Source organism: Callorhinus ursinus, unplaced genomic scaffold (assembly GCF_003265705.2).
Source record: "Callorhinus ursinus isolate GAN/ISIS: 27379988/994484 unplaced genomic scaffold, GSC_fseal_2.0 scaffold9, whole genome shotgun sequence".
Lineage (NCBI taxonomy): Eukaryota > Metazoa > Chordata > Mammalia > Carnivora > Otariidae > Callorhinus > Callorhinus ursinus.
The window spans coordinates 59,438,308-59,461,201 of NW_027397071.1; the positions used below are offsets into that span (position 1 = coordinate 59,438,308).

The 22,894-nt window shown below is 37.6% G+C and overlaps 1 protein-coding gene and 1 non-coding gene across 3 annotated transcripts in view; one reads left to right on the forward strand and one right to left on the reverse strand.

Annotated features, from left to right (window-relative positions):
• SCP2 (sterol carrier protein 2) overlaps window positions 1-22,894 on the reverse strand; it is a 105,978-nt gene that overhangs the window by 66,439 nt on the left and 16,645 nt on the right. For both annotated transcript variants that reach the window (XM_025871636.2, XM_073896749.1), the window contains exons 6-7: window positions 15,640-15,766; window positions 5,251-5,314 (exon numbers count right to left, since the gene is read on the reverse strand). In XM_025871636.2, the coding sequence (XP_025727421.1) occupies window positions 5,251-5,314; window positions 15,640-15,766 (191 nt within the window). The remainder of the gene's footprint in view (window positions 1-5,250; window positions 5,315-15,639; window positions 15,767-22,894) is intronic.
• LOC112824094 (small nucleolar RNA SNORA63) lies at window positions 10,614-10,747 on the forward strand. Its single transcript, XR_003208225.2, has one exon. It is a non-coding gene; the product is annotated as a small nucleolar RNA SNORA63 (small nucleolar RNA).

Consider the following 22,894-nt stretch of genomic DNA (forward strand, 5'->3'; position numbering starts at 1 on the left):
AGTACACCTAGTAGGTGTCAGATCAGTTGGGGGTTAAAATAGGACATCATTTTTTTTCCCCTGGAGAATTATTAAATACTAGTTCCTTAAAAGCAAAACAAGGGTGCCTGGGTGGCTCAGTCGGTTAAGCATCTGCCTTCAGCTCAGGTCATTATCCCAGGGTCCTGGGATTCAGCCCCATGTCAGGCTCCTGCTCAGCAGGGAGTCTGCCTCTCCCTCTCCCTCTGCCCCTCCATCCCTCTCACGCTCTCTCTATCTCTATCTCTCCCTCTCAAATAAATAAATAAAATATTTTAAAAAATAAAATCAGATGGTTTCAGAAACTGCTCTGGCACAAATAGCAGAAACAGCAGACACCACAAAGGAGATTCTAAAAGCAAATTTCAACTGGTATGGAAATTAATAAGCAATTCAAATGTTTAGAAATAAAGTCCATGTAACTTAGATCTGTATACTAGCATCTGTACCTCTGCTTCTAAAGTTAGCTTTGACCATCACCAACTTTGAAAAACACCTAATTTGTGCCAGATCCTGTGCTAGGCTCGTGGGACATGGGTATGTCCCATGGGTTCTTACCCTCAAGGAATTCAGTCTGAATCTGTGGCAAACAAATATAAGATGATAAATAAGACGACAGAGATGTTATACAGGGGGGCACCTCGGTGGCTCAGTCAGTTAAGCATGTGACTCTTGGTTTTGGCTCAGGTCATGATCTCAGGGTCATGAGATCATGCCCCATGTCAGGCTGTGCACACAGCATGGCATTTGCTTGAGATTCTCTCCCTTTCCCTCTCCCTCTGCCCTTCCCACATGCTTACACATGCGTGCACACATGCCCCCCCCTCTCAAATACATAAATAAATAAAATATTTAAAAAAAGAAATGTTATACAGGGTTCCATGGGAGCACACAGGATGGGCATCAGACCCAGATACCAAAGGGAGCTTCCTCTCTGGGGTTAGCAAGTAAGAGAAAGTAGGAGATTGAGAATTCCTGGCAAAAAGATCAGTACACACAAAGCCTCTTGAGTTAAAGTAGGTCACTGAAGCTAGGGTGTGAAGTTTGGGAGGAAATGTGGACTCAAGGTGAAAAAGATAGAATAAGAGAAATAAACAAAGATCAGATCATGAAAGGCCAGTATATGGTATTTACATTTTATACTAAAAACAATGAGAAACTACTAAAGGATATTAAGCTGTGGTATGACAATCAGACTTTTATTTATTTATTTTTAAAGATTTTATTTATTTATTTGAGATAGAGAGAGAGAGTGCACAACAGAGAGCACAAGTGGAGGGGAGGGGCAGAGGGAGAGGGAGAAGCAGACACCCTGTGAGCAGAGAACCCAATGCAGGACTTGATCCCAGGACCCTGGGATCATGACCTGAGCCAAAGGCAGATGCTTAACTGACTGAGCCACCCAGGCACCCCTAGACTTGTATTTAAACAAGAAGGCTAGGATATGGAACAGGGATGGTAAAGGGCATTACCAAAAGCAACTAAACCAAGAGATTAGGGCAATAATAAAGGCAAGAAATGATAAGGGCCTAAAGTAGGGAATTGAAAGTAAAAGATGGAGAGAAGGGATGATTTCAAGAGACAGTAAGGAGGCAGAATCACTAGGCTTCTGTTCATCCTCAACTCATCTGCAAGTCACAGGACACTGAGGAAGAAGGCAGAGTTCAGACTGACTTCTAATTGGGGTGCCTGGGTGGCTCAGTCTGTTAAGCAACCAACTCTTGATCTCAGTTCAAGTCCTGATGTCTGGGTCATGAGTTCAAGCCCCAAGCTGGGCTCTTCTCCCCATGTTGGGCTCCACACCCTGCACTGGGCTCCACACTGGGTGTGGAGCCTATATTAAAAAAAAAAAAAAAAGAATGACTTCTAGTTTTCTATAATTAGGTATATATTGATGTCATTCATGGAGAATCCTGAAAGAAAAACAGGGTTGAGGGGAAAGGATAAATTCTGCATGGACATGTTGACTCTGAGGCACTTGTGAAGCATCTAAGTAATTTGTGAGAAAACATTTGAGAATACTTTTGTAATTCAACCTTCTTAGAAATATGTAACAGGGTATCTATAATGACTGGTCAGCAAACACAGGATTCTCTTTCTTTCCTAACCAAGCAGAACCTAGTGCAAAAAGTTGGCATCTGAAATTTCTGAGCAAAACCTAGAAGGCTATTCTTGGCTGTTTCAAAGAGTTTTATATGATGAAACTGACATCCAGAAACAACATTTGCCTATTCAACATAATTGAGAACTTATAATATGAAATAGAAGATTCATGGGGGCAAGGAACTTAACTGTCTTGTTCACTGCTATATCACTAGTAGCTAAAGAACTGTCTTGCACATAGTAGGCTACTGAATACATAGCTGTTGAGTGAATAAAATTCCTTTAGAAGAATGCCATAATGAGTGGATAAATGATGCCTATTTAGGCAGTGTGGTAAGTAAGAGAAAGACTTAGAAGATTTGATTCTCAAGGGAAAGTTAAGAACTACTCCTTGGGGGCACCTGGGTGGCTCAGTCCACTAAGCATCTGCCTTTGGCTCAGGTCATGATCCCGGAGTCCCAGGATCAAGTCCTGCATTGGGGTCCCTGCTTGGCAGGGAGTCTGCTTCTCCCTCTGACCCTTCCCCCTGTCATGCTTTCTCTCTCTCACTCTCTCGCTCTCAAATAAATAAAATCCTTAAAGAAAAAAAAACTACTCCTTGGAGCCTCAAAGCCAAGAAATTGCAATGCTGTCAATTCCTCAGTACGGTGGTACAGTTCCTTACTATTCAAGAAATCACAAGGATTTTTTTTTAATATTTTATTTATTTATTTGACAGAGAGAGAGGGAACACAAGCAGGGGGAGTGGGAGAGGGAGAGGGAGGCTTCCTGCAGAGCAGGGAGTCTGATGTGGGGCTCGATCCCAGGACCCTGGGATCATGACCTGAGCTGAAGGCAGACGCTTAACAACTGAGCCACCCAGGCGCCCCAAGGAAATCACAAGGACTTTTAATGGTTTTCCAAGTTCTGAGGACAAAGAATTCAGCTTTAGACCATCTTTATGGACTTAAGACTACTCATCCAAACTCTACTATTTGGTAACAGCAAAGTTTTATTGAACATATACTATGTTCCAATACCATGTAAGATAGTAAAGATCCAAGGGTGAAACAGAATCTCTGCTCAAGGACCATCATCATCAAAGAAGAAAGACTTATAAATAACTAAGTATGATAGTGTGATGTGTTATAATAGAGGTATACAGATAGTGCAATGAAGCTCATGAGGAAAAAAAATTATGCCCAGGAAGCTTTAAGAAGGTGTTAAGAGGAGGCCCCTGGGTAGCAGTCAGTTGAGCATCCAACTCTTGGTTTCAGCTCAGGTCATGATCTCAGGGTCATGGGATCAAGCCCTGCATTGGGCTCTGAGCTCAGCAAGGAGTCTGCTAAAGTTTCTCCCTCTCCTTCCACCCCTTCCTGTACTTGTTTTCTCTTTCTCTAATAAGTAAATAAATCTTTAAAAAAAAAAAAAAAAAAGGGGCCCCGGGGTGGCCCAGTTGGTTGAGCAACTTCCTTCGGCCTCGGGTATTGTCCCGGGAGTCCCGGGATCAAGTCCCACATCGGGCTCCCTGCTCGGCGGGGAGTCTGCTTCTCCCTCTGACCCTCTTCCCTCTCGAGCTCTCTATCTCTCATTCTCTCTCTCAAATAAATAAATAAAAAATCTTAAAAAAAAAAAGATTTAAAAAAATAAAAATAAAAAGATATTAAGAGAAGAAATGACATTTGGGTTGGGGATTGATGGGTAAGTAGATATTCACCAAACAAAAGAAAGGCAAAAGGATATTCCAGGGAGAGCTAACAGCCTGAGTAAAAACACAAAAGTGAGTATTACATACTATACTTGGGGGAAAAAAAGTAGTCTGGTGAGGCTAGAGATTGGGAATAGCCAGAAAGTGGCAGGAAATAAGACTGGCAAAGTAGAGTGGGCCAAATTATAACAATCTTATCTCATATGAAGGAATTTGTATTTTATCATATAAGCAATGAAAATTCACTAAAGCTTTTGCAATACCCTTACATCTTTCATAAAATATCCTTTGATCTAGGGCATAGGATTAGATATTACTTGTTAATTAAGTATGCCCTGAACTTAAACATCAATTTAAAATTAGGAGAATCAGGAGAACTAGCAGTAGCATGAAATATTAGAAATACGTGGTAATGATCCATTTGTGGTATAAAATATTCCTTGTCATGGTTTTACATTAGTAAATACGACAAAATTTGTTTAATAGTTCAGAAACAATTTACTGAGCACCTATCATGTTCCAAGATCTCTGCTAAGCATTAAGATCAGGAAGAGATGGCTCTGGTCCTCAAGGAGTTTACAATCTAGTAGGAGGAAATATAAATATTATTTTACCACTACTTAGAATGATCCTGTGCAAGTTGCTTCGTTTCTGTAAACCTTGTTTTCCTTATCTATAAAATGAGAATAAAAATATCTACCTTATAGGGTCCTTGAGAGGATTAAATCAAAATGTACATAAAAATACCTAGCACAGTGGCACACAGTTGGCATTTAAGAAAGCTAGCTATTACTCTCTTCTTGCCTAGTGGTATTGCTTTTGTAGAGATTAATTCAATTGCCAGTGAACCGATTTTATTCAGCAACCATTAAGTACATGCTATAAGCCCAGCATTGCAGTAGGCATGAGGGATTCAAAGATGAATGATCTGTAATACATAGGATGTAATTTTACTTCAGATCATTTAGGATATAATAATCATATTATTCTACCAGAATAAGAGTTAATGACACTGACATAACTAAAACACACTACTAAAGTAATACAAATAATTTAATAGAAAGTAATTAAAATGGCTACTAATAGGCATTTTATGAACACTTTAAGAAAAGTTTTAAGGAATGGTTTAAAATGGTCACTGGTTATTTTCAACTAAAATTATCATAATAAATTTCAATACTGCAGTTGCAATGTATGACCAATTACATCTTTAACAACCATTCACACTCTTTTGTAAACGTAAATAGCATCCTAAATACAAACTGACCCAAAACTAAAACTGTAGTCAAAAGTTTACGTGGGCACAAGCCTTTTTCTGAAAGACAATAAAACATTCTAGTTAATATCTTTGAGGTCTTGCATTCACCTTTCACGTGTAAAGTTACATATTACATAGCAGGATAACCCAGATTTTCACTATTTCATATTTCCGAAATACTTACGGGTTATTAACTGAATGTTTATGATTTTTCCATCCAATTTTTGCAAACTGTTCAACTTTTGTTCCTGTAGAGAAACCAAACATCTATTAGTGGGTCAATGCCTTCCTATTGCTTATTAACAAACGTTGCAATGGTACTCAATGTCCTGCCAAATATTTCTACCTTTTCCCTGGTACACATTATCAGTACTGACAACTTCAACACTGATCCCTCACATAAATACTTCTTTAATTAAACTTGAGTATAATTGAATCCACTAATAAGCATATGACATGAAAACAGTTCAAACTGGCCAATTCTACCTAGTATAACTAGAGTCCAATTTCAAAAAACAGAAAATATAGCCTGGGATTAACAGTGGATATAAGGGAGGAAAGCACTGCCAAAAATTTTTCAAGGAGTCTGCCAAAGCATCCCAATGCCCCTAGACTAAGTGAATTTTACAACTCACACCCTCCAGGACCTGATCCTTCTCCTTCCTTATGATAAGGCAAAAGGGTCTTCAGAAAAGTTACAGCATAACAAGAAATATGTATGTTTTTAAATTCCTTAACAGAAAGCTTAAAGATTAGTGTCAGGAAAACAAAAGCATACATTAAGAAAGTAAAATATGAAAAAAATTTTTACTACTTTTTTTTTAAAGATTTTGTATTTATTCAATTGAGAGAGCGCACAAGCAAGAGAGAGAGCAAGACTGCAAGCAGGGAGGAGGGTCTGAGGGAGAGGGAAAAGCAGACTCCCTGCTGTGCAGGGTGCCCAACCCGGAGCTCCATCCCAAGACCTCAGGTTCATGACCTGAGCCGAAGGCAGATGCTTAACCAACTGAGACACCCAAGCACCCCCCCCCTTTTTTACTACTTTTAAAAAGACAAAGCAGCATAAGATAGGTTTTGAATCCTGCTTTAGAGCCAGAAAGGCCAAGGACGGAGAAAAGTCCACTGATAGGAGCTGATAATGTTATGTTAATGCATGGCACAGGAAAATGAAGATTTCCCATTTCTGCTTCATCTTTATCTTCTCCGTCAGGAGGATGATCTTCAGAGCAGAAATGACATACATATAATTCAGCAAATCTTGAAGAAAGTAGAGTCCACATTAGTGTTCTCATACCAATAAGAGTGATGATCAGGAGGCAGCCAATATGGATTCAGTAAGAACAAGCCATAGTAGATTTATATCTTTTTTTGATTGGTTTGACTGGTAGATCAGACGAAACACAGTATCAGTATATCAGCAAGAAAACTGAAATTCTTAGGACATCTTTTGGGACAAGGTAAGGAAATACTATAGTGTGGGTTTTGGTTTTTCTTTTGTTTGGGGGAGCACTTTGATGTTACTAAAAAACAAGGGGGGACACCTGGGTGGCTCAGTCGGTTAGGCATCTGCCTTCGGCTCAGGTCATGATCCCAGGGTCCTGGGATCGAGCTCCGTATGGGGCTCCCTGCTCAAGTTCCATATGGGGCTCCCTGCTGAGCAGGGAGCCTGCTTCTCCTTCTGCCTGCAGCTCCCCCTGCTTGTGTTCTCTCTCTCTCTGACAAATAAATAAAATCTTTTAAAAAAATAAAAATTAAATAAAAATTTAAAAATGAAGGTTCTTCTGTCAAATAAGTTTAGATAATACTGGGTTAAACAAAGTTAAACACATTTCTTTATAGCAAGACATTCAGAGCCTTTATTATTATTACATGTGTGTTATGTCTAAAAGGGGATTAAAGGGGGACAACTGGGTGGCTCAGTCAGTTACGTGTCTACCCTCGGCTCAGGTCATGATCCCAGAGTCCTGGGACTGAGTCTTGCATCAGGCTCCCTGCTCAATGGGGAGTCTGCCTCTCCCTCTGCCCCTCCCCCCACTCGTGCTCGCTCTTTCTCTCTCTCAAAAATAAATAAAATCCTTAAAAATAAAATAAAATTAAAAAACAAAACTACCACTGGGAAGAGAAAGACTCCCCCACAAATGTGAAAATACTGAACAACATTACTACACATCAAAGCATGACTGCAGAAAGGGTTTGAAAAGTACAGCAGATTCAAGGTGGTAATCTTTGAAAAGCATAGCTCTGGGAGAAAAAAAGGGGGCAAAAAGAAAGGGAAAGGTGTCCTTTGGTAGCTGGATAGTGAAAGAGGAAAGAAGCAAAAGGGGAAATCTTTAGGGTCCTGCAAGACAAAAGAGAGAGAGAGAGAAATCAGAGGACACACAACCCATCTTTCAGAAAAACTCCACTACAGATATAAGACATTACTACACTGACGTAAGAGGGAGCCATAGAACCAAGAATCACCCCAAATCACAATGCAATAAAAAACTAAAAATTATTAATAAATTAAAAAAATTAAGAGGCACCTGGCTGGCTCAGTTGGTTAAGCATCTGACTTGATTTTGGCTGAGGTCATGATCTCAGCATTCTGATATTGAGCCTCACATCGGGCTCCAAGTTGGGCATGGAGCCTGCTTAAGATTCTCTCTCCCCACCTCCCTCTGCCCCTCCCCACCCCCACCACTCATACATGTGTGCACACACGCTGTCTCTCTCTAAATAAATAAATAAAATAAAGTAAAATAAAATGAAATGAAATAAAACAAGATAAAAGTACATCTAGAAATTTAAAAAATATTTCCATGAAACAACTCTTAGGTAAAAAAAATTTTTTTAAGGAAATGAGAATGGAAATTATAAAACTTCTGTGAAAAATGATACTGAAAACACCTCATATCACAATCAATATGATAAGTTTAAAGCAGTAAACAGGAAAATACATAGCACTGAACACAGAAAGAATGATAAAATGTAATATTATTCAGCAATGAAGAGGAATAATGTTCTAATACATGCTACGCATGAATGAACAGTGAAAACACTATACTAAGTGAAAGAATCCAGTCACAAAAGGCGACATATTATGATTCCGTTTAAATGAAATGTTCAGAATATGCAAATCCATAAAAACAGAAAGCAGACAGTGGTTGCCAAATGCCTGAGAGGAGAGGGTAATGGAGAGGACCGCTAATGGGTATGGGGTTTCCTTTTGGGGTGATGAAAATGTTCTGAAATTAGGTAGTGGCAATGGTCGCACAACTCTGAATATAGTAAAAATCACTGAATTGTACACTTTAAAAGAGTGACTTTTATGGGATGTGAATTATATCTCAATAAAGTTGTCATTAAAAAGAAAGAAAATGTATTAAATTTCCAACTCAAAAACTAGAACAACAACTGAAGTAAACTAAAAGAAAGCACAAAGAAGATAAAAGCAGAAATTAATTTGGTAAAGAATAAAAAGAGCAGACATAATCAAGATCCTGTTATTTTGAAAAATTTAACAAATAGACAAACTACTAGTAATTTAAAAGGAAAGCAGGAATACACAAAAATAAGAAATAACAAGAGAGGGGCACCTGGGTGGCTCAGCTGGTTGAGCATCTGACTCGGTTTCAACTCAGGTCGTGATCTCAGAGTCTTGGGATCGAGCCCCAAGACAGGCTCACCACTCAGTGGGGAGTCTGCTTGAGATTCTCTCCCTCTTCCTCTGCCCCGCCCCCTGCTCATGCTCATGCACTCTGTCGCTCTCTCAAATAAATAAATCAATCTTTAAAAAAAATAACAAGAGGGAAATACCATTGAAATAGAAACAAGTTTTAAAGTTGTAAAAGACTACTTTTCAGACTTCTATACAAAGATTTGGAAATCTAAATGAAATGCATAATTTCCTAGAGATATATAGACTGCCCAAAACGACCTCACTAAAGATAAGATGTTTAAACATAAAGAAATATATAAATTACCAAGCAACTACCAAAAAGAAAAAAAGAGAAAGAAAAACAGGCCGAGATGTTTTCACAGGGAATTCTACCAAACCTACAAAGATCAGGTAGTCCCAATACCCCACAAATTGTATCAGAGAATTGAAAGTAAAGAAAGTCTTCCTATTTCTTTTTATAAAGCAAGTATAAAATTAATACAACTTGGTATTAAAACAAGGAAAAAAGAAAAGGAAAAAGATAAGGAAAAAAGACAGGAAAAAAAGAAAATTATACATCAATATCACTTATGAATATTGATTTAAAGTACTAAATAAAATAGTGACAGAATCTAACCCGCACTAAAAAAAAAAAAAATCAATACATCATGACCAAGTGGCATTCATTCCAGATATGCAAAGTTGGTTTAATATCAGCAATCTGTTAATAAAATATTCTAATAATAGATCTAAATGAGGGACATAATGCAATTAATTCAACAGATGCTGGAAAAAGCCTTTAACAAAATACAATTTCCCATTCCTGAAAGATAAAAAAAAAAACTCAAGAAAACAACTGACGAATACTTTCTGAACACAACAAAATGATACATATATATAAAAGATCCTGAAGCCAGCAGTCAGAATCTTATTTAATGGGATAATAACATCCCCCATAATGGATTGTTATGAGAATTGAGGAAGACAATATAGGCATGGGAATTCATTCAACAAATATTTATTGAGTATTTACATATGCTAGGGACTGTAGAAGAGAAAGGAAAAAACAAACAAAACAATTTTCTTCTGTCTAGATTACATGCCAAGCACCGTACTAAGCTGGGTATATTGAAAGTAAATAAAACAGACAGGGATCCTGCTTTCATGGAGTTTACAGAATAATGAGGAAGACAAAAATTAAACAAATAAAACCACACACAAAATATATATGAATATAAACAGTGCTAGATGCTATGAAGGAAAGCAATAGGGGGCTATCTATGAACAAGAATAACAGGAGAGACCTACTTCAATTTGAATGGTCAAAGACAGCCTTTCTTTGAAGATTAATTAATTACAGAATACCTGTTTTGTGCCAGGCACTGCTCTCAATAACAGTCAATGAACAGGGAATAAAACAAAAATCAGTGGCCTTATGGAACTTAGATTCTGGCTGGAAGAGACAGTCAATAAGAAAAAATACATATGCCAGATTTTTATAAGTGTTACGTAAAACAGTAAAGCTGCAGACAGAGGATAGGGAGTTCTGGGAAAGAGGGTGATGAAAGAAGCAGATGACAATACTTAAGGAAAACCTGATTGAAATAAGGGAGCTAGCACTGATGAGATCTTAGGGTACACCATTCCAGAAGTGGAAACAGCAAGGCCCTGCCTGAAGTAGGAATGTGCTTACTGTTTTCCAAAAACAGAAAGGATAATGTGGTGAAAGAAAAAAAATGGTAAGAGATGAGGTCAGAAAGCTAAGGAGGGTGGGGGATCAGATTGTGTAGAAGTTTGCAGGCTATAGTAAGACTTCTAAGTTTCAATCTGAATGTGATGAGAACACATGGAGAGTTTTGAGCAGAGGAGTGAAATGATCTGGCTTATATGTTAAACACACTGCTCTGAAGCAGGATTTAGACTCCAATATAGCTGTTAAACCCACTGCGCTGTCCTTCCCCCTACTCAAAATAAAGTTGTTTCTTAACTATAACTGTCTGCTATACTCCTGTAGCAGCCAGGGATGCTTGGTCTCATACATATCAATAAAATTAAATATTGATTTGACTGGTGATTCTCGAATTAAAAACAAAAAACAAAACAAACAAACAAAACACTGCTCTGGCTATAACGTGAAGATTTGCCTGTAGAGATACATAAGCAAAAGCAGAAAAAGTTAGGACTCCTACAATCCAAGTGAGAAATGATGGTGGCTTGCACTATAGTGTAAGTGGTAGAAAGGGTAAGAAATGGATATTGAAAAATGAGTGAAAGCATTTGCCAATACAGTGAATGTCAAGTTCAAGTAGAATCAAGAACAGCTTCAAGGTTTTTGGCCAAAAGTCCTAGAAAGATGGAGTTACCATTTATTGAATGGGGAAAACTTCAGAAAGAACAGAGGGAAAAGGGGGAATAAAGGGAAAGAATTAGGGCTTCAGTTTTAGACCTATTAAATTTGAGATGCCTCTTTGACATCCAAGTGGAGATAGTTTTGTAAAGTGTTGGATATATGAGACAAGTTTTTTTTTAAGATTTTATTTATTTATTTGAGAGAGAGAATGAGAGACAGAGAGCACGAGAGGGAAGAGGGTCAGAGGGAGAAGGAGACTCCTCGCCAAGCAGGGAGCCCGATGCGGGACTCGATTCTGGGACTCCAGGATCATGACCTGAGCCGAAGGCAGTCGCTTAACCAACTGAGCCACCCAGGTGCCCTTTTTTTTTTTTTTTTTTTTTTTAAGACCTAAAGGATGGGGGTGCCTGGGTGGCTCAGTCAGTTAAGCATCTGACTCTTGATCTCAGCTCTGGTCTTGATCTCAGGGTTGTGAGTTCAAGTCCCATCTTAAAAAAAAAAGGATGAGAACAGCTGACCTTGAAAGAATGGAGTAAAGAGCGCTGTAGCCAAAGGGAAGGGAATATGAGATTCTAAGGCAGAAAACAGTTGGGCTTACTGAAGACATGGACAAAAAGGCCAGTGTGCTTAAGCCCAGGAGACTATACAACCAGAATGAAAACAATAAGAAATTATTTTTTAAAATACACAGTCTCATTATTATACAATAACAAATAATGAATACACATTTTGGTACCTAAATGCTACAGACTGTGTCCCTGACAAAATTCGTATGTTGAAGCCCTAACCCTCAATGTGATGGTATTTGGAAACAGGACTACTGGGAAGTAATTAGGGTAGACGAGGTCATGAGGGTGAGGTCTTCATGATGAGTTAGTGCCCTTACAAATAATCCTTTTAAGAAGGGGAAGAGAAAGATGTTTCCTTCTCTCACTCTGTCTCTCTCAATCTCTTTCTCTCTCTCTCTGCACCTGCACAAAAGAAGTACACATGAATCTGCTTACACATGAATCGAGGGCAGCCAGCTACAAGCCAAAGGAAAAGACCTCAGAATAAAAGCTATCTTGCACCTTGATCTTGGACCTCCCAGCCTCTAGAACTCTGAGAAATAAATTTTTTGTTGTTTGAGCCACCCAGTCTATGATACTTTGTTATAGCAGCCTGAGCAGACTAATATACTGGAATTGGGGTTACACTAAACAAAAAATGTAAAATATGTGGATGGTTTGGGGAACAGGAGGTGGTTATAAGGAAACTGCTAGTGAAAGCCTAAAGTGCCTTAAAGAAACTATTACTAGAAGCCTCCAGATCCTTTGAGGATGCTGTTGGTGAGGGTTTGCAAAATGATAAAACCTTACTGAAGGCTAGAGGAAAGGAGATCCTTGCTACAATAGGAGCAGAAATTATAATAACACTATTATCTGCAGTTATGTGAAAATTAGATAATAAGGAAAATATTGAAGGTGCCACATGGTTTCTTCTTGCTTTTTATAGTAAAAATCTATATTGCTATATAGAGGAAAGGGCTATTAAACAAAAAGAATTCAGGACTTGATGATTTTGAAAATTCAAGCTTCTCAAAATGGGAAGAGATGCTAAAATTAAGAAATGGCCTTTGAGCAAAGATCAAATCCAGGGCACTGCCAGGAAAAAATGGTCCAAAGATGAGGCCCAGGGTGTGACAAATCTTTTGTTAAAGATCTCAGATCAGGGGCGCCTGGGTGGCTCAATCGTTAAGCGTCTGCCTTCGGCTCAGGTCATGATCTCAGGGTCCTGGGATCAAGCCCCGCATCAGGCTCCCTGCTCAGCGGGAAGCCTGCTTCTCCCTCTCCCACTTCCCGTGCTTGTGTTCCCTCCTCGCTGTGTCTCTCTCTGTCAAATAAATAAATAAAATCTTTTAAAAAAAATAAAAGATCTCAGATCAAAAGAGATGCCTCAGAATATAGTTCGAACAGAAAAAAAGCCCTCTAAAGAGAAAAGGGCTGTGCCTCACAAATCCTCTCATGATTGATAAGAACTACAAGGAAGCTTAAGAATGTTGTCCCTCAGCCATCTCAGAAAGGACCCAAGGAAGGAGAGAGCTTATCTCAAAGGGATTTGTGGGTGTAGCTTTTTGTCTAATGGAGTGACCCAAGAAGATTCATAAGAGACCCACAAAATTCTTAAGATAAGAATAATCTACAGAGAGGATTCTTGGGTATTAACATTCTATTTTTTACCTCGTAGGTGGTTTTGGTCACAGTGAGGAGCTCTGTGAGAATTCACTAAGCTGTATATTTATGCTTCGTGTACTTTTCTGTATTGAATTTTAATACCCAACACTGAAAATTTTTTGACTTTAAAAAAATGCTGGGTTCAACCCACTAACTTGATTCCATCATTTCCTAGCAGGTCACAATCCACAGGTTGAAAAATCTAGGATAAGAGCTGTGGTAGTGAAAGGAACTGGAAGGAAGAAACACTGGAAGTCTGCAGGTAGAATTGACAGGACATAATGAGGGACTGGAATAGGGGGAAAGGAGGGAGAAGTGTCAAAGATGATTCATGTTTCTGCTCTGAACATCTGAATGGATGGAAGTGCCACTTACTGTGACAAGAAAACTAGAAAAGGAACAAGTTTAAAATTATGGGAGAACAGAATTAAGAGTCTACATCTGAACATGTTAAATTTGGGATGCCTGAGTGGCTCTGTCAGTTAAGCGTCTGCCTTCAGCTCAGGTCATGATCCCAGGGTCCTGGGATCCAGCCCTGGCATCAGGCTCCTTGCTCAGCAGGGAGCCTGCTTCTCCTTCTGCCTGCCCCACCCCCTGCTTGTGCTCTCTCTGACAAAAAAAAAAAAAAAAAAAGAACATGTTAAATTTGAGATGCCTATTAAAGATACAAGCAGAGATCCAAGATGCCAGCCAACTGGACATGGGAGTAAAGAGGCCATCACTGGCTCCCTCTTCCCATAAGTATATTACTTTGTTTTTTTTTTCTCACAGGACTAATAATTACCTGAAATTATCTTCATTTTTTTCATATTGTATGTCCCAAACTAGAAATTCAAGCAAAAATGTCACATCTCATCTGTTTATTGATAGCTTGTGAATGAATGCACTAACATACTTAATTATTTTTCCCTCTTAAATGTCCTTTTAGGTCTGTCTTTGTAGTTTCCTATCACAAAAGAAATGAAATATATTTCCTTATCCCTTGATTCCAAGTTTGCCATGTAACTTGCTTTGGTCAACAGCCTAAGTCTCAAAAGGCTTTACATGTTGCAAATTACTCTCTTGTCCTTCTGCTGTCACCATGAAAAGGACATGCCAGGGCCGGCTCTCTGGTCCCAGGAGGAGGAGAGACATATGACCCTAACAAACAAGAGTGGAACAGAGCTTCCAACCAACTTACAGTCATATGATTAACCCAAATAAGGTCTGAGCTCAGCTTAGATGAGCTGATTCCCAATCTACTAACTTGTAAACTATAATAATAAATAATTATTTTTTTAAATCACTGAGTTTTGGCATAGTTTATTACAAAGCAATAGCAAACTGATATACTGCTATATTCCAATGCCTAGAACAGTGCCTAGAATATATTGAGAGCTCAAATAATATTTTAATTGAAAAGGAAATGGACAAGGAATAGCCAAAGAGGTAAGAAAAACCAGGAGAATGAGGTGTCATGAAAGCCAAGAGAAGAGTATGTTTCAAGAAGGAAGTGGTCAAAGGGATTAATGGCGCTGAGGTCTGTTAAATTAGGATTAGGATATGGCAACATGGTGTTCAATGGTAGCCTTGAGAAAGGAGGGAAGCCAGACTGGAATGGACTGAGTTTAAAAATGTAGGAAACAGCTATAGGAAAGAAAATTCTCCTGGTCAAAAACTGGCAATGTTCCTCCCACCATTCTTCTTTGAAGATTTTTTTCCTTTCTAATGATTTGATCTATCAAACAACCTGGGATATTTTTCCTAGAGAGAAGAGGAATGTTGAACTTTTGAGTATAATCATTTCCTTTCTTATCCAGTAGTACACAGCAAGGCACTGGTACAGGGTCACACAATTAAAAAAAAAATCCCATCTGCACTATCCCATGCTTTAACTAACTGTCTAAGGCAAGCCAATCATTGATCATCAGTCAAAAAATTAGGATGTTAACCTATAAAATGCAAATCAACTATGAAATTTAAATTTAATAAAATATTATGGAATGACAGATGATGGATTCTTGGTGAATTCAAGTACTAAGAATTAAATTTGGCTATATAAACATATTGCCAACAGCATACTTTAAGTGTCATCATATTCAGAACTTATAAACCTCAATTTATAATTCATGATTAAATGGGACAAGATTTATGTTATTTTTCCTATTTCAATTTCTTGGCATGGATCATTCTAGGTACTTCCCATATGATTTCTTATATATAATACTTTCTCTGCAACTAAATCCTTTGTGGACTATTTTTTCAATTTAATTCAAAAACCATTTTATATTTTATATATCCTGGCATTGTCCACAGATCCTGAATAAATTCTTGTTGTTTCTCATCACATGCATACAACTACCAACAGGCCTTAAAATTTTTTTAACATACCGTATTTTTCCATGTGCTCTTTTCCAGCACATGCAAACATCTGAGGAGTAACTGCTGTGGCAGACAATCCATATTTATTGATCAGGACCTCAAGATGTTTATCAATTGGGTTGGTCCTATGTGAAGACTAAGAGAGAGGAAAAAAAATCAATCAGTACTTGATATGATAAGGGTCTCTTTCAACTATTACAGTGTTACTAAGACATATGCATATTCTAAGCACATAGTAAAGCAAAAATAAGCAATGTGAATAAAATCAGTCAGGAAATGCTTTGCAAGGAAACATGGAAAGGAAAAATAATCAAGTGAAGTATTAATTTTTCAGGAAATATTTATAGAGAATCCAGTAGGGTGTGCGCCTGGATAGCTCAGTCGGTTAAGCACCCAACTCTTGGTTTCAGCTCAGGTCATAATCTCACAGTGGGGGATCGAGCCAGCATGGGGCTCTGCACTCAGCATGGAGTCTGCTTTGGATTCTCTCTCCCTCTCCCTCTTGCTCTCTCTCTCTCTCTCTCTCAAATAAATAAATAAAATCTTTAAAAAATAATAATAAAATAAAAATAAATAAAGAATCCAGTAGGTACCCATAACTACTCAAGGTGCTGGGGATAAAAAGAAAAAGAATGAACTCTTGGGCACCTGGCTGGCTCAGTCAGTAGAGCATGCGACCCGTGATCTCAGCGTTGTGAATTCAAGCCCCATATTGGGTGTAGAGATAACTTAAAAAAAATTCGAAGAGGAATGAAATCTTGCCATTTATGATAACATGGATGGAACTTGAGACATTATGCTAAGTGAAATAGGTTAGAGAGTGACAAATACCCTATGACATCACTTATACATGGAATCTAAAAAAATAAATAAGGGGTGCCTGGGTGGCTCAGGGGGTTAAGCATTTGACTCTTGATTTCAGCTCGCATCAAGATCATGAGATCGGGCCCTGTGTTAGGCTCCACACTCAGCAGGGAGTCTGCTTGAGATTCTGTCTCTCTGCCTCTGCCCCTCCCCAACCACTCGCACATGCATGCATGCTTTCTCTCTTTCAAATAAATAAATCTTTAAAAATTAATTTTAAAAAATTTTTAAAAATTAATTAAGCTCATAGATACAGAGAATGGATTGGTAGTTGTCAGAGGCAGGGGGCAGAAGGTAGGCAAAATAGCTGAAGGTAGTCAAAAGGTACAACTTCCAGTTATAAAAAAGTCATAGGGGCGGTGCCTGGCTGGCTCAGTCAGTAGAGCATGCAACTCTTGATCTCAGGGTTGTGAGTTCAGGCCCTACATTGGGTATAGAGGTTACTTAAAATTAAAATCTTTTAAAAAGTTATGGAGATATAATGCACAACATGGTGACTACAGTCAATAATACTGCATTGCATATTCAAAAACTGCTAAGACTGTAAATCTTAAAAAGTTCTTAAAAGTTCTCATCATAAGAAAACAAGTCTACCTGCCTCATGATCTTGTGGAAAACTGACAGGACTGGAGCCACTTTAAAACAGAGTTGGAGCAGACATTGTAGAGAAACTGCCTTACTTGCTTTTGTTTGAACTGGCTGAAACCTTCTGGACAAAATGGGAATTACGTTAAGCAATTGTTTGAGAAGTCACCAGGAGAACAGACATCCTGATTACAAGACTGATTGTTACGGACTTTCTGGGGAAAAAGTCAACAGTTAATGTATAACCCAGAGTAGTTTGGCTTGTAAACATAAATAGAAAACCTTTTTTCCCCTTTTATTCAACTCAGGTAATTGCTCCCTACCTCTTCCTCTAAAAACCTGTTGCTTTTACCCGACAAGTGGGAATCCTATTTGGGTATTTACTTGAATTTTTCCTCCCCACACTGCAATTCTTTAATCCCAAATAAATGCTCATTTGCCTCTCAAAAAAAATCTATAACTATAATTGGAGACAAACAATAACCAGACTTACTGTGGTGATCATTTCACAATATATGCAAACATTGAATCATTATGTTGTATACCTGAAGCTAATATAATTGTGTATGTCAATTATACCTCAATTTAAAAAAAAACCTAATTCAAACATAAAGACAGAAATAGGCAAAAGGATGGGAAAAGACATACTATTCTAATTCTATTCAACAGAAAGCTGAAATGCCTATGTTAATAACAGACAAAATAGATCTAAGATCAAGGAACACTACAAGGGACAGAAGAAGGTTATCCCACAATGATTAAAGGGTCAATTTAGCAAGTACCTAACAATCCTAAATGTTACTATGCCTAATATCAGAGCTTCAAAATACATGAAACAAAAACTGATAGAAGTGAAAGAAATAGACAAACCCACAGATTTAGCGGATCTTAATACCCCCTCTCAATAACTGATAGAACAAGTAGACAGAAATATCAATGAGGATATAGAAGACTTGATCAATATTAAGAATCAGTGTGATTTAGCATTTATAGAACACTCTACCCAATAACATCAGAGTACATATTCAAGTGCACAGAGACTATTTATCAAAACAGACCATATCCTGAGCCAAAAAGTAAGTCTCAGTAAATTAAAAAGTATTCACATCATTCAAAGTATATTCTCTGACCACAGAGATTTTTTTTTTAAAGATTTTTATTTATTTATTTGAGAGAGAGAGAATGAGAGATAAAGAGCACGAGAGGGAAGAGGGTCAGAGGGAGAAGTAGACTCCCCGCTGAGCAGGGAGCCCGATGTGGGACTCGATCCCGGGACTCCAGGATCATGACCTGAGCCGAAGGCAGTTGCTTAACCAACTGAGCCACCCAGGCACCCTGACCACAGAGATTTAAAATGGAAACAAATAACAGAAAGATATCTGAAAATGCCCAAACACTTGAAAAATTAAGCAACACACTTCTAACACATGGGCGAGAGAAAAATCACAATGGAATTTTTTTTCAAGTTTTTACTTAGATTCCAGTTAGTTAACATACAGTATAATATTAGTTTCAGGTGTAGAATTTAGTGATTCATCACTTGCATACAACACCCAGTGCTCATCACAAGTGCCCTCCTTAATATCCATCACCCATTAAACCCATCCTCCCCACTCAGCGCCCCTCTGGTAACCATCAGTTTGTACTCTATAGTTGAGTCTATTTCCTGGTTTATCTCTTTCTTTCTTTTTTTTTTAAATTTTTTTAAGATTTTATTTATTTATTTGAGAGAGAGAGAGAAAGCACAAGCAGTGGGGAGGGGCAGAGGGAGAAGGAGAAGCAGGCTTCCCGCTGAGCAGGGAGCCTGACACAGGGCTCATTCCCAGGAACCCAGGTTTATGACCTGAGCCGAAGGCAGATGCTTAACCACCCAGGCATCCCTTTTTTTTGGAAATTTTAAAATAATTTGAAATAAATGAAAATAAAAGCTTGACATAAGAAAATTTGTGGCATGCTACTTAAGAGTGTTTTTGGTTTTTTTTTTAATATTTATTTTATGTATTTTAGAGAGAGAGAGAGCACGGTGTGGGGAGGGGCAGAGGAAGAGGGAGAGAAAATCTTAAGCAGACTCTGCACTGAATGCGGACCCTGAAGCAGGGCTCAATCCCACAATCCTGAGATCATGATTTGAGCTGAAAACAAAGAGTTGGGAGCTTAACTGACTGCACCACCCAGGTGCCCCTGCTCAAGCAGTGTTTTAAAAGAATCTACAGCATCGAATACCTACATTTGAAAAAAGGACATATTTAAAAGCAATGACCTAAGCTTCCAACTTAATAGACTATAAAAATAAAGAGCAAGTTAAACCCAATGTAAGAAAAAGGAAATATTCAGGATCACAGGAGATCTAACTAAAAAATGAACAGAATGAAACAGAATGAATAGAAATGAGCAATACAAAAGAGAAAAAGTAGAGAAAAATCAATGAAAATAAAAGCTGGTACTCTGACAAGATTAATAAAGTTGGTAAACACCTTTTATTTTACTGATCATGGGAAAAAGGGAGAAGACGAAGATTAACAATATCAAAGGAAGACCAAAGATCCTACCTTAAAGGTATACTATGGGAATAATACGATCAACCTTTTGTCAATAAATTCAAGAATTTAAATGAAATGGACAAATTCCTCAATGGGTACTATCAAAGCTCACTTAAAAAAAATAATAACCTAAATAGTAATATATTTACTGAAGAAACTGAACTACTGAACTTAAAAAGTTAAAAATCTTCCTTCCCATAAAGAAAACTCCAGGCCTAGATGTGGTTTTTAATAATTTTCAAATAAAAGTTATCAAGGTATTTATCATTCACTACTTAAAAAAATCTATTTTTCATGTGTCATAAATGTTAGGTACTCCCATTAGGGACTCACCTAATAATCTTATTTTGTATTCTTCTCCAGTTGCCACCCTCCAATCCCGTTTTTCAAACTATCCCTTGAACATATTATCCTTTTTTTTTTTTTTAAGTAGGCTCCGTGCCAAATATGGGGCATTGAATTCACAACCCTGAGATCAAGAGTCGCATGCTCTACCAACGAAACCAGCCAGGTGTCCCTGAACTTATTATATTATGTTCATTCCAATATCTATGACTTGGCTCATGATGTTTTCTCCCATACCTAGAAAGATCTCACCTTTCCCTATCTTTAATTATCTTTATTTTATTGTTATAATTATCCTTACTTATATAATAATTTCATGTAATTATTATTTCTTATTGTCTTTAAGATTCAACCTAACATTTCCCACTTTCTTAAAAAGTTCTCTAAGGGAAAAAGGGAAATAGCTCTTGTTGATTTGAATGCCTATTATGTGTCAGACACTCCCACGATTACTAAGAGATATTATTACATGTATTTAATTTATTTGATGTAGAGGTCCCTTAATGTTTGAACAGAGAGAACTGAATCAGATTGATCTCATAAGTTAAATGATAGTATAATCTTAGATGAAGAGGCTAAAAGTGATCTTCAACTCATTTTCTAACAATGATTCTAGTTTTAGGGGAGGCTGGCTGGCTCAGTCAGAAGAGCATGGGACTCTTGATCTTGAGGTCATGAGTTCGAGCCCCATGTTGGGTATAGTGATTACTTAAATGAATCAAACAAACAAACAAAAAAAAGGGCGCCTGGGTGGTACAGTCAGCTGAGCAACCGACTCTTGGTTTCAACACAGGTCATGATCTCAGGGTCATGGGATCAAGCCCCACATCGGGCTCCTGGCTCAGTATAGAGTCTGCTTGAGATTCTCTCTCCCTCTCCCTTTGCCCCTGCCCCCCTCTAAAATAAATAAATAAATCTTTTTAAAAGCACACACACACAAAATTTCTAGTTTTATATCATAGTGCCTTCTATAGAAAAATCTGTATTTACCAGAGATCAATTCCTACATATTCATATTTTAAACAGTCATCAAGTATATAATTTAAGAAGCAATTCCCCTTGAAAAAAGTACATATATATTAGAAGTTGCCTACTTGCCACTAGAGAAACAAAACTAAAAAGTAGGAACCATTACTAAATGATTATTACTAAAATGAGATTACTTTTAAAATGAAGACAATAGGATTAAACTAAAATAGAAATCTTTAAAATCATGTTGATAATCAAACTCAAAGGCCTTCAATTACTAAATTGTCAAAAATTGCTTTAAAAGTTGCTTGCAATTGCTTTAAAACTACTTTGAAAAGTTTTAAAAACTGGGGCGCCTGGCTGGCTCATTCAGTGGGGCATGTGACTCTCGATCTTGGAGTCGTGAGTTCAAGCTCCATGTTGGGCCTAGAATTTACTTAAAAAAAAAAAAGTTCTTAAAATTGTGTTTTTACAAACAGAATGTAAGACTATTCTAAAGGTGACATAAGCCCAAAACTCAATATCCATACATATACAAAACAAATATCTATAACCTTCTGTTCTAGTAATATTCTTCATATAAAGACAACACTAGGGGCACCTGGGTGGCAAAGTTGGTTGAGCATCTGTCTCTTGGTTTCAGCTCAGGTCATGATCTCAAGATTGTGAGATCTAGCCCCGCGTCAGGCTCCATGCTCAGTGTGGAATCTGCTTGGAATTCTCTCTCACCCTCCCTCTGCCCCTCCTCATGCTCTTTCTCCCTCTCTCAAATAAATAAATCTTAAAAAAAAAAAAGACAATACTAATACCCCACTATTCCCTTTGCTTTTGTTTTGTTTTGTTTGTTTTGTTTTGCAGTTTCATTGTGGGGTTTCTTTTTATTTATCCTAATTTGGATTCACTGGGATTTTTTAATCTGCAGATAGTGTCCTTTGCCAGTTCAAGAAAATTAGTAGCCATTATCTCTTCAAATAATGCCTATGCTCTATAAAACAGCCAGAAAACAATTAACAAAATGGCAATAAGTCCATACCTATCAATAATTACTTTAAATGTAAATGAACTAAATTCTCCAATCAAGAGACGGAGTGGCTGAATGGGTAAAAAAACAAGACCCATCCATATGCTGCCTATAAGAGACTCACTTTCAGATGTAAAGACACACAGATTAAAAGTAAAGGGATGGAAAAAGACATTCTATGCAGATGAAAACCAAAAAAAAAAGCTAAAGTTGCTATAGTTATATCAGATAAAACAGATTCTAAGACAAAGACTATAATAAGAGACAAAGGTCATTATATAGGATAAACTAAAACCCACTTCTATTTGTTACACCTAAGATTCAAATATTCATTCTAAAGAAAAACACTTCATTATTTTGGCTCTTCTCTACATTCACATGTTGATATACATATTAAAGTATAATTATGTTTGGTCTTATTATTTTAACTCAGGTTTAAAATCTCAAAACCAAGGGCGTGTGGGTGGCTCAGTCATTAAGCGTCTGCCTTCAGCTCAGGTCATGATCCCAGGGTCCTGGGATGGAGCCCCGCATCGGGCTCCCTGCTCTGCGGGAAGCCTACTTCTCCCTCTCCCACTCCCCCTGCTTATGTTCCCTATCTCGCTGTGTCTCTCTCTGTCAAATAAATAAATAAAATATTTAAAAAAAAGAAACCCTTAAAAAAATAAAAATTAAAAAAATAAAATAAAACCTCAAAACCAGCCATCCACATCCAACAAGATGACATAACATCTGTAATTATTAATGCACCTAACACAGGAGCACCTAAACATATAAACCAAATGTCAACAGACCTAACGGGAGAAACAGACAGCAATGCAATAATAGCATAGAGAAGTTTAATACCCTACTTTCATCAATAGATAGATTATTCAGACAGAAAATCAATAAGGAAACATTGGACCAGATGGACTTAACAGATATATACAGAACATTCCAT